The 13,132-nt window shown below is 35.3% G+C and overlaps 1 protein-coding gene across 1 annotated transcript in view; it reads right to left on the bottom strand.

The window, feature by feature from the left end:
* cped1 (cadherin-like and PC-esterase domain containing 1) overlaps positions 1-13,132 on the bottom strand; it is an 89,741-nt gene that overhangs the window by 10,219 nt on the left and 66,390 nt on the right. Inside the window, exons 15-16 of the mRNA XM_068220747.2 lie at positions 8,552-8,669; positions 5,963-6,099 (exon numbers count right to left, since the gene is read on the bottom strand). Of these exons, the coding sequence (XP_068076848.1) occupies positions 5,963-6,099; positions 8,552-8,669 (255 nt within the window). The remainder of the gene's footprint in view (positions 1-5,962; positions 6,100-8,551; positions 8,670-13,132) is intronic.

Below are 13,132 nucleotides of genomic sequence, written 5' to 3'. Positions count from 1 at the left end.
ATAGATAGAATGATAAATAGATCGATAGAACAATAGATAGAATGATAAATAGATCGATAGAACAATAAATAGAATGATAAATAGAATGATAGAACAATAGATAGAATGATAAATAGAATGATAGAACAATAGATAGAATGATAAATAGATCGATTGAACAATAGATAGAATGATAGATAGAATAATAGATACAATGATAGAACAATAGATAGAATGATAGAACAATAAATAGATTGATAGAACAATAGATAGAATGATAGAACAAAAAATAGATTGATAGAACAATAGATAGAATGATAAATAGAATGATAGAACAATAGATAGAATGATAGAACAAAAATAGATTGATAGAACAATAGATAGAATGATAAATAGAATGATAGAACAATAGACAGAATGATAGAACGATAAATAGAATAATAGAACAATAGATAGAATGATAGAACGATACATAGATCGATAAAACAATAGATAGAATGATAAATAGATCGATAGAACAATAGATAGAATGATAAATAGATCGATAGAACAATAGATAGAATGATAAATAGAATGATAGAACAATAGATAGAATGATAAATAGATCGATTGAACAATAGATAGAATGATCGATAGAATAATAGATACAATGATAGAACAATAGATAGAATGATAGAACAATAAATAGATTGATAGAACAATAGATAGAACAATAAATAGAATAGAACAATAGAATGATAGAACGATACATAGATCGATAAAACAATAGATAGAATGATAAATAGATCGACAGAACAATAGATAGAATGATAAATAGAATGATAGAACAATAGATAGAATGATAGAACGATAAATAGCTGAGATCACAGTCGCCATAATAAAGCACTTCACAAGAGTCTGATTTTTTCGTCCGTTGTGTGCACATTTGGCAATGCAATTGGCAGGAATGCCAGTCTAAATCACAAGATCTCTTAGCACGGGCACTGGCTCACACTATGGTCTGCGAACATGCTCACAAGATTAAGGACACATACTTTCAGCAAGACGTCAGAAGTTGCACTCGTGTCATTTCAAACCTGAATTGACATTTTTTTGAGTGAAGGATAAAAGAAAACAACATCAACAAGATGTAACATTGTAATTATGGACTGTAAGTAGCTCCAATATTTATTAACAATGTTGACATTTATTTTTACGTATTTCTAATAGTTTTTGATTGAGAATGCTAAAATTTAAGAATTTTGTACATTCCAAGCATTCTTATTCTTATATTTCACAAAATAAAAAAAGGTCAGAATAACAAATGATTTAATTTGTTGGTGCATTTAAAAATAAAAGAGCCATTCCACCAAATATTGATTTCTTACCAGTCTTAAGTTAAAAAGCTGGTATTGTGTTTATTTATTGTGACTAAAAATGATATTAAACATAAATATGGAGAAATATCATCAACAGTTTAAAGAATAAAACCAAAAATAAGCTTTGTTCAATAGCATAACTATAAACCATTACACCTATTTTCAAGTGATATCATAATTTTTTTTATACAAACTATACAATAATCCTCTTTTAACAACTTTTTGCCCGATTTCAAAGCCTTTTTAGCTAATCTCTTTGTTCAACTACAGTTGAAACCAGAAGATACACTGTATAAAAAGGCACATAACCATTTTTTTTGTAAAGAGTCAGATGTTAAACTGTTTTTCTTTTATGTAAGTTAGGATTATCACATTTGTTTATGTTATGCTTAATAGCAGAATAATGAGAGAGATATTTTTGAGAAATTGATAGCTTTTCTTGAAAGTCAAGTTTACATACAATAAGATTATTATACCTCTGGAAAAGCTCAGATGATTGTGTCAAGGTTTTGGAAGTTTCTAATTGGCTAATTGACAACATTTGAGGCACAACTGTAAAATATTATTAAAGGAAAACCTCAAACACACTGCTTTCTTGCGTGACAACGTGGGAAAATCAACAAGCCAGAATCAACAAAAAAAGACAGATTATAATTTGCTAAATTACACTGGGTAAAAGACCAATAGTTGTAGACATGTCCTGTGGTCTGATGGAACTAAGATGGAACTGTTTGGCCATGATGACCAGTGTTACATTTGGAGGACAAAGGGGAAAGCTCACAAGCCTAAGCACACTATTACAAATGTGAAGTATAGGGGCTGCAGCATCATGTTGTGAGGCTGTTTTGCTGCAGGAGGGACTGGTCCACTTCACAGCATAGATGGCATCATGAAGAAAGAACATTATGTAGAAATACTGAAGCAACATCTGAAGACATCAGCCAGGAAATTAAAACTTGGCCACAAATGGGTCTTCCAAACAGACCATGACCCTAAGCATACTGCCAAATTAGTTCAAATGTGCTTTAAGAACAACAGAGTAAATGTTTTGCAGTGGCCATCACAAAGCCTTGATCTCAATCCTATAAAAAATTTGAGGGCAGAGTCGAAAAATCTTGTGCGAGCAAGACAGCCTACAAATCTGACTCAGGTACACCAATACTGTCAGGAAGTATGGTCCAAATTTCCTGCAAACTATTGTGAGAAGCTTTTGGAAGAATACCCAATGCATTTGATCAACGTTTAACAGTTTGAAAGCTAAGCAAAAAAAATAAAAAAAAAAATAAATAAAATATATATATATATATATATATATATATATATATATATATATATATATATATATATATGAAATGTATGAAAACTTTTGAGTGTCTGTAAATTAATAAAAAATTCTGAAAAAAAATTATAATAATAAAAAATAAAATCTCTAATTATTCTGGCAATTAGCAAATGTAAATCATTTAGGTAATCCTAACGGACCTAAAATAGTAAACATTTAGTATGATTTACCATCAAACATTTTTAAAAAATGGTTATGTTACCTTTTTTTAGAGTGTATGTAAACATCTGGTTTCAACTGTATGTGTTAAAAATATGTTTTGTACATAAAAAGCAACATTATATTTACAGTGACATTGTGAACTCAAAAAGCTGCAGTGCCGTCTCAGAAAATGACTCAAACATGAAATTATACTCATGAGTATAACTCTAGACCTTGACAATCTAAAGCCCTTTTATTCCAAACAATCTTTCCTGAAGAGACCGTTTTTTTCCCCCTGCAGCATGGGCTTGCAGTCAGAGAGCTGCGGTTTGTCTGTAGCTAGAGCCCGGGCCCTTGTGTAATGTGGCCATTTGTTTGTGTCAGAACTGATTTTGTGAGTCTTAAATCGAGACGGGGTGGAAACAGTCGTGCTGTGAAGATGAGCGCTTGGGGAATGTTTGAAGCGGGAACAGACTGGAGGTTTGGCACACAGCTTTGAAAATCTCCTGCTGGGCTTTAAGCAATCATTTAAAAACAACTCAAAACACAAGAGGTGTGCAGATCGCATTAAGCAAAAATGGAAGAAAAAGATACGATGAAATAAAATGGAGGCGCAAGCACAAGAGAGAGTGTGTGTGTGTGTGTGTTTTTTCTTCTTCTCTAAAGTAATTTTCCCTCTCATCTCAGAAAGAAAATCTACAGCATACTTACAAGGGCATATAAAAGCAGCAGTGGAATTGAATCATGTGGTTGCTGTAGATGAAGCTCAGCACCTGCTCTCTGATAAACATCTGCCACTGGAACTTCAAGGCTATTGAAGCTGCTTGCCTTCCACATTTATTTATTCTTAAGGATTATATATGATATACATATGGCAAAGCTGTCAGCTGCACACGGTATAATCATTGAAAGCATTTTAGCATGATGTGCAGGAAAAGGCTAGATCAAACAGTCAGAAAATGATATAATGAAATTACTATAGTACAGGGGTGTTCAAACTCGGTCCTGCTAAGTTAGGTCTAACTTGCTTCAACATACCAGCCAGGAAGTTTCTAGTATTCCTAGTAAGAGCTTGATTAGCTGGTTCAGGTGTGGTTAATTAGGGTCGGAGCTAATATCTCTTGGACACTGGCCCCTTCAGGACAGAGTTTGGACACCCCTGCTATACACTACACTAACCGGCCACTTTATTAGGTACACCGTACTAGTACTATGTTAATCCTCCTTTTGCTTAGAACTGCCTTAATCCTTCATGGCATAGATTTAACAAAATACTGGAAATATTCCTCAGAGATTTTGGTCTATATTGACATGATAGCGTCACGCAGTTGCTGCAGATTTGTCGGCTGCACATCCATAATGTGAATCTCCCGTTCCACCACATCCCAAAGGTGCTCTATTGGATTGAGTTCTGGTGCTGGTGGAGGTTATTTGAGTAGAGTGAACTCATTGTCATGTTCAAGAAACCAGTCTGAGATGATTTGCGCTTTATGACATGGTGCGTTCACCTGCTGGACATCAGAAGATGGGTACACTGTGGTCATAAAGGGATGGACATCGTCAGCAAAAATACTCATGTAGGATGTGGCGTTGACACGATGCTCAGTTGGTACTAATGGGCCCAAAGTGTGCCAAGAAAATACCCCCCACGCCATTAGCTTGACCACCACCAGCAGCTTGAACCACTGTTACAAAGCAGGGTGGATCCATGCTTTCATGTTGTTGATGCCAAATTCTGACCCTACTATCTGAATGTCACAGCAGAAATCAAGACTCATTTTTCCAATCTTCTATTGTCCAATTTTGGTGATCCTGTGCCAATTGTAGCCTCAGTTTCCTGTTTTAGCTGACAGGAGTGACACCTGGTGTGGTCTTCTGCTGCTTTAGCCCATTTGCCTCATGGTTTGAAGTTTTGAGAGATGCGCTTCTACATACCTCGGTTGAAACGAGTGGTTATTTAAGTTACTGTTGCCTTTCTATCAGCTAGCCATTCTCCTCTGACCTCTGGCATCAACAAGGCATTTGCGCCCACAGAACTGCCGCATTCTTTGTAAAGCCTAGAGATGGCTGATTAGAAATTTGCTTTAATGAGCAGTTGGTCAGGTGTGCCTAACTACAGCATACTGTATAAGGGGTAAAAAGTACATATGTAGAATAAGTTGATTAAAGCCAAAAGTACTGGTAAAAGTATATAATAACTTCTATCAATTTAAGCACAAATACACAGTGATGACGTATTTGTGCACATTTGGACACTTGTAATGCTGTTAAAAAGTTGATCTTCACTGTCAAAAACAAAGTAGCACAATTGATCTCAATGCTGAGAATAATAAATGTTATCTATATCCGCATATTTATTTATGCATGCTTTATTTTTCCAGGAAAGTCGATTGAGATTAACTGAAATCTCTCCTTCGAGGGAGTCCCGGCCCACATGACTGCACATAAAGATTTATTTTTAAGGGATAGTTCACCCAAAAATTTATAATACCTCATCATTTACTCTCCCTTGTGTGGTTCTAAACCTTTATGAGTTTCTTGATTCTGTTGAACACAAAAGAAGAGGTGTTGAGAATGTTGGTTGCTGGCACCAATCAACTCCCACAGTAAGAAAAACAAATACTATGGAAGTCAATGGGTCCCAGCAACCACCATTTTTCAAAATATCTTCTTTTGTGTTCAACAGAAGAAAGAAACTCAAACAGGTTTGGAACAAGTAAAGAGTAAATGATGACAGAAATTTTGGGTGAACTATCTCTTTAGAATTAATAGTAATTTAAATCTCTGATTTAAACATTACACTTAAGCCCTGTTTAGATCATAGTCGCCATAAAGCACTTCACAAGAGTCTAATAATCCTAGATTTTTGTTGGTTTTGGGTCCCATTAAACTCTTTTTTTTTTTTAAACAATAGCATAGCAATAGTATAATTAGAATAATTTCTGAGAATCACCGAATAATATAGCTGCTTAAAATTCAGCTCTTCCTACATAAGATTCAATTTGACATTAAAATAGTGTTATTCTATTTTTTATTTAACAAATGTATACTTAGACTTCTTTCAAAACCTGCCAAAATCAGTCTAACCCCATATTGTGACTTGTTATATAATTTCTGATTTTCAGTGCTTGCGGTTGCTCACCTTGCGTTCCATCATGCAGGACTGCAGCTGAGGTTGATCCAGCAGTGGGTGATAACAATTGTCCGGCTGCCAGGAAACCTCTCTCCAATCACAAGTCCTGTTGTCTGAACAGCTCAGGCACGGGACGACCCAGCGGCCTGACGGAGACGGAAAATATTTAGTGATAGCTTCTTCACAGTGCATTTTGCTAGATTTCCATGACCGCATTTTCTCAGATTACAGTGCTCATGTGATTCACAGTGAAGTGGAGTTTTGAAGTGTTCAACAGCCGAACGGTAAACATATCAAATGCTCACCATAAAATGTTGAATCAGATGGGGAAACATTTCATATTAACATTCCAACTAGACAGGATTACATCACCATTAGCAGATTCAGACAGTAAACAGGGCCCTGATTCCACCTGGTATTTAAATAGATTCAAATGTGTCTCTTGTGAACACTATGGATTTCATCAACACCCTTCCATCTTATTTCAACATGCTCTAACTCACTTTTGCTATAGCGCTCAGAACAATGAACTACACGCCTGAATCCATTTTATGTGACTTACAAGTCAACATGAGGGCAAGGAAATTAAGAAAATTTTATTTAAATTATAATCCATGTGTTTAGCAATTGCACAGCAAAGAATGAATACCTTGTTCTTGTGTACGTTCTCATAATAAACACTATAATAATTTGTTTAGATGATTTTTGTGGCTGTTTAAATGCATTTAGTCTCATGAGCATCTACACTATGAAAGCAGTTCAGTCGAATGCATTTTTGTTTGCCTCTGAAAGTGGTCAAAAACATTTTTAAACCTTTTATTTACTGATGTTCGCTTGTAATCAGCTTGTATTTTCTTTTATTTAAATTCCAGATGTAAGAGGGACATTATAGCAGAATTGTACATTATCTGAACCTGAAATAAAAACATAAATACAGTGAGTTTCCTCCCAAAAATGTCTAAAATGTACTGAGAGTTGATTTCTGTCAGTTGTTCTGTAAAGGAATTCATTTGGTTCTCAGATTTTTGTGCTTTATTATTGCCTAATTGAACCTACAGCTTTAATAGTTTTGTTATGGTAAAAATTGTTATTTAGAAAAAAATAAAACTTTAGAAATAGCAAGTTTAAGTTGTTCTCATTCACATCAACTGATTAAAAACATGAAATGATAAATAAATTCTGCAAATAAATACTACAAATTTATAATACAAATAAATTGTCCCCAGGTTTCTGGTAATCCTGTTGCATTTGCATTAAATTGAACATAAAATGTGTGTGTGGCACTGCCCTTAAGGCCCAAAGCCTTAAGCCTCAGAAGCGAATCAATCCCATTTATGACTCACATTTAAGTTTTACCACTTTGATGGCAAGGAATAGCCGGAGAGAGACAGGAGGAACAATACAAAAAATATGATTTATTAGGAGCAAAATTAAAAAGATTACGATCAATAAAAACAGTTCAACTTCCCCAGCCACAATAATACAAACTAGTCATCTTACCCTACCTCAACTCAAACAGGTAAAAAAAAGGAGCACATCAAAGAAAGGAGAATGCCAGGAAGCCAAAAAACCCAAAATCAACAGGACACCGCATGCCCGTCAAAATACGAGTCCTTAAATAGTCTGACTGCTCGCACTTCATTGATCTACCAATCACACGCTGACCAAACCCAAAGTTCCTCACCTTGCCACATTCGCTTTACACATTTAAGGCTCTGACTCGGAAGTGACATCATTTGACGAGGAAGAAGCTGACAGTGATCAAGGATGCATTCTATCATTGAATTGTATGATTTTCTGCTTGTTTTGTATGACTTTTTGGAGGATGACAAGTTTAAGTCAGGCCCTGTCACATTTTTTGTGAGTGAAAATGTACGAATGTCCCAAATAGTGATTTTAAAACGTCACATTCTCAAGTTTTTACTTCATTTTAAGGAAAGAAAGAAGATGAGCTCATACACACAGTCTATATGACTCCATCAAACACAAAGTAGTTCTCGCTGACTTTGATGCACTGTTCTGCTGATTCCTTCCTTTTTACTTTTATAGCGCTGACTGCAAACCTCCTCTGAACTCTAACCTGGCGGTTTTAAATCTAAAAGGTCTAGCAGCTGAACATACATTCACAGAATGTCCCTGCAGAAGGACAACTCACTCCAAAAAAACCTGTATGAAGTGATTATATTCCCTCATAAAGTCAGCATGGAAGTCCTAACCTTATAATCGAGCAATGATTCAACTCAGGCGATGAATCAGAACTTTATCACACAGTAAAAGCAGACACATAAATTACCAACCTTCAGTTCTCTACCAAACCTTTCCTATTCTCCAGTGTAGCAGCTAATAAACCGTGAATCTCAAGCTAATATAGCCAAACACATGATGAACTACTTTGTAACTAAAATATACAGTTTTAAGGCCAACATGATCCTGTGCACAGAAAGAAAAATGGGCGGTAAATATATCATCCGACCATAAAACAGACACTTTGCAATGGCCTTGCATGAAAAACAGGACTTTAAATCTTACAGCAACTTTCAAGTTCAAATTTCAGATGTTTAATTACAAGCCGGTGATCAAAACCTGAAGCAAACATACCAGGTTCATCTCCTGAGAGGCAAGGCCGAAGTGAAGCCTGGGCCTCTCCTGAAGATCTCACTCCTGGAATGGGCTCCAAACCGCAGGGCTGGTCTGGCCGGACGACTAGGCCGCAGTCCTGCTCCGACAGGGTGAGAAAAGAAGAGATACAGGTTGGAGTCTGGTAAGTTCATGGTGGCACTCTTATGTAAAAAAAAAAAAACTTTTCAAGAAAATAAAATCTGATATAGATAGAGTTGTTGCAAAGTTTCCATAGCCTTTTCACCCCATTCGCTTTCATGTGGCCGCGTACATGAGGTTAAATTAAAGCATGCGCGCCGCTTGACGCCTGCCCTGCACCCTTGCCCCCTTGTTAGGGGCTAAGGGTCAAACAAACCTAACAGGCTAAATGACAGAACCGAAGCCGCGCCGCCGACCCTCAAGGTCCCTCACGGGAGCCATCGGGTCTGGCTCGACTTCTGAAGAGCGGCTCTCCATTCACTTTTTTCTTTTGCCCCCTTCCTTAACACTTTGCACAGGGGCTTCTCGAGGCCACGTAACATTCCCCAAGTTCCCGCCGCTGTTCTCGACAAAGTGCCACAAGACAACTTAACAGGGATTTTCTTGTTCGTACCTGTGCACAGTGTGTGCGTGCAAACAAGAGCGGCCTTTTGATTCTGAGCAGGCCCGCATAAATCAGCAGGCTCGCGGAAACCGCCTAGCACTTGATGCATCAGAGCCGAAAAGTTAGCATCCCTCCGGAAAGGAAAATGCGTATTATTAATTCACATCGGGAGGGCAAAGAAACATGAAAGGGGAATAAACATGTCATTTTTCCATTCCCCTGACAAGAAAACGATAAAGACTTTAGTCAAAGGTCAGGTGCTTTCATTTTGTTGTGCCAATTGTTGAGTAAAGGATTTTTGAGATGCATCTTTCTGTTTTTATATCACCAGAGAACAATGAATCAAGAGCATCTGGTTAATGAGGATTTCACAAAACTAAAACCAATAAGAGAACACGAGGGGAAGAGACTTTGAAAACAATATGAAGCTATAAATTGGGATTTGACAGCATTTTACAAGACAAACCTTTTGGTGATATTTAATACCTAAAGACTCCCCACAATCCTACATAAATAAACTGTGTGTGCAACATGTGGGCTGGAGGCATGAATGAAACCCAAGGTATATAATACATTTCATTACTATATTAAACTATATGTCACACCACATTTTGTTAACACCTGAAAATTATAGATGATAAACGCACATTAAATGTAGTATTTCAACAATTTAAAGGTCAGGTTGAGACAAAAACACCTGTGTCCCACCTGTGTTAAAGCCGTTAAATGGGTTAAAACAGAAAACTTTTATCTTTTAAAATATTTTAAGTTGATAAAATATTTTATGTTGTATTTATGTTTTATGTTTGTATTTATGTTGTATTTTATTGTACCATATTGTCATTATTTTAATTATCAATTTCTTTACACTTTAGGTCAAATCTAGTGCTCTAAAGAATTGTATTATTATATGCACATACTAAATTGTTTAAATACAGAGAAACAGATAATCGGATGGATGGATGGATAGATAGATAGATAGATAGATAGATAGATAGATAGATAGATAGATAGATAGATAGATAGATAGATAGATAGATAGATGGATAGATGGATAGATGGATAGATGGATGGATGGATGGATGGATGGATGGATGGATGGATGGATGGATGGATGGATCAGACAGACAGACAGACAGACAGACTGATAGATAGATAGATAGATAGATAGATAGATAGATAGATAGATAGATAGATAGATAGATAGATAGATAGATAGATAGATGATAGATAGATAGATAGATAGATAGATAGATAGATAGATAGATAGATAGATAGATAGATAGATAGATAGATAGATAGATAGATAGATAGATAGATAGATAGATAGATAGATAGATAGATAGATAGATAGATAGATAGATAGATAGATAGATAGATAGATAGATAGATAGATAGATATCCATTCCAAGTCATCTTTCTTTCTGTCAAGTTTCATTTTGACTTTCACTCGCTTCTCTTTCATCCTCTACTGAGGGACGCATGATCCCCCTGGAATGGTTTTGCATGTTTGATCCCTGACAGAAAGCTGTTTAATCTCCTGCTTGTAAATTTGATGTCTTTCATTGTACTACAGCTGAGGGCTTTGTCTCCACTGGCGGCTTATTAAAGCAGCCCTCTTAAGTATGTGTCCTTCCTCTCAGAAAGGCTTAAGACTTGCGCTTGAAACACACTTTTAAAGATAAAAACTAAGCAGAGGGTTGTTGTGGAAGCTGAAGAGGGGTTTCGAGAGCTGCTAGTATTCTACTTGACCGTGGTGGTTGCTGAGAGCTGGGTCGGATGTACAACAATAATCCTGGCTTTTCTATCAGCGCAGGTTACTGGCTTTGATCAGGAGAGATTACTCTAGGCCTCTGCTCCCTGTAACCGACACGAGTGGCTCGGACAAGCCTTCAGAGCTTAAACGTTCACACACGTTCACTCAATAACGTGCATGGAAATGTTTAGTATGGATCAGACTTAAATCCATATTTTCCTTTCAAGATCTGGAAAAAGTCATTTAATAAAGACATTTTTTTCCCCTCTGGAGAAAGTCTTATTTTGGCTAGAATAAAAGCAGTTTTTAATTTTTTTTTAAACCATTTTAAGGTCAACATTATTAGCTCCTTTAAGCCATGTTTTTCAATAGTCTACAGAACAAACTATTGATATACAATAACTTGCCTAATTACCCTAAACTGCCCTAATTAACATAGTTAAGCATTTTAATGTCACTTTGAGCTGTATAAAAGTTATAGAAGTTATTAAAACTATTTTGTTTAAAAATGTGTTGAAAAAATGTTCTCTCTGTTAAAATAATTTGAGGGTTAAAAAATAAACGGGTGCAAATAATTCTGACTTCAACAGTATGTTTAAATGAACTACATGCTTGGCCTTATTAAAATATGTAAAATAATAAGTATAAACATTTCTAATTACAATTAATTATTCATATGAGGCTACACTAAAAACCTAAATTTCAGTGCAGCAATAATAAATTACATTATTTATTATTTAAATAATGTAAATAATTTTGCATTATTTATTTTTTTAATAATTATTGCAGTCTGATTTATTACTATGAATTTATCATCCAAGTTTGTTATTCTGTTTTTGGTTGTATTGCTACAAGTATAAAACAATTACCAATACAACCAAAAACAGAATAACAAACTTGGATATTAAATTGATAGAAATAAATCAGACTGCAATAATCATTAAAAAAATAAATAATGCAAAATTACAGATTGCATAAATGTGCAACATCAAATGATTCTTGTTCTGAATAAGCCTTTTTGAGGTTTAAACGTTTGTTACACTGAATTACATTTAAGTGGATGTCTTCTTTAAATCCTGATCAAAAAATATCTATCTATAAATGCTTCCCTTGCGTATAACATTTTCCTTGCTTAGTCTGAAAATATGAAATGTTGTCAGATGGGAACTTGATTTGACAGATGTTTTATTACAGTTTGGTTTATGATGTCCAAGTGCCCAGCCAACAAAGACTTTAAAATTAGTAGATAAGCAAGAGCAATTGTAGCAAGCTTTCTTCAACATTATTCAATGCAAAAAAAAAAAAAAAAAAAAAACCTTCCCAAAAAAAACAAAAAAAAAAACGAAAGTGTAATTAAATTGGGTGCATTGTCAGAAGTGCCATACAGATGTCCCATCTGCTCATTGAAATACAGCTTTTGTTATGAAAGACTGAAGTGGCTTTACTGGGAGTGTTTAATGTAATCCTGCAGATTGTGGATTGTAATCCTATATAGAACTGTCATGCTGTTGGCCAATCCCTCACACTTTAAGACAGGCTATCAGGTTTCTTTTCATTAGAATATAGTGAAAAACAGAAGAAGTATAAGCTGCAGGCATCAAAAAGTTTCATTTAAATGATAATAAAAGAGGTCTCCTTTCATCAGTTAAGATAACAGAAAGAGAGGTTCCATTTAACTTCGAGAGTTCTAGCATTCAATGTTGACAAGGGAGAGATCACAAACCACAAGCGAGAATGTTCCGAATGGAGAAATAAAATGAAATTAAATAAGAAATTACATTTTAAAGTAGCTTAAAAGAATCTTCACTAATTTATCTCTGGGATGATCCAACAACAGACCAAAACATATTTATTCATTTAAAAGCAGAAACAAGAAGCAATATAAAAAACTTCTTACATGACTGTTTGTCAAACTGTCTCAGGCTCTGTTCTGAAGTTCTTTTGCCTCCAAACATAATTATACAGATAAACATACATAAAAAACACACATGGATGCAATCATCCAAAGCAGATTCCAACCAAAAAAGTTCATATTAGCAGAATAGACATGCTCTTATAAGGTCAGTTATCAGACGAGACGCTTTGCTCCGCATCTGGTCTCTGTTTTAATACAGTAGATCTCTAGAGTTGAATGCGCAGCTACAGTCTGCTGTTCACCAAACACACACACGCAAGTTTGTACATCTTAGTGGAGATCTGACATAAATGACTGTTTATATTG

Source organism: Danio rerio, chromosome 4 (assembly GCF_049306965.1).
Source record: "Danio rerio strain Tuebingen ecotype United States chromosome 4, GRCz12tu, whole genome shotgun sequence".
Classification (NCBI taxonomy): Eukaryota; Metazoa; Chordata; class Actinopteri; order Cypriniformes; family Danionidae; genus Danio; species Danio rerio.
Note: the sequence above shows the minus strand (reverse complement) of the source record. Positions and strands in the feature narration are given on the sequence as shown.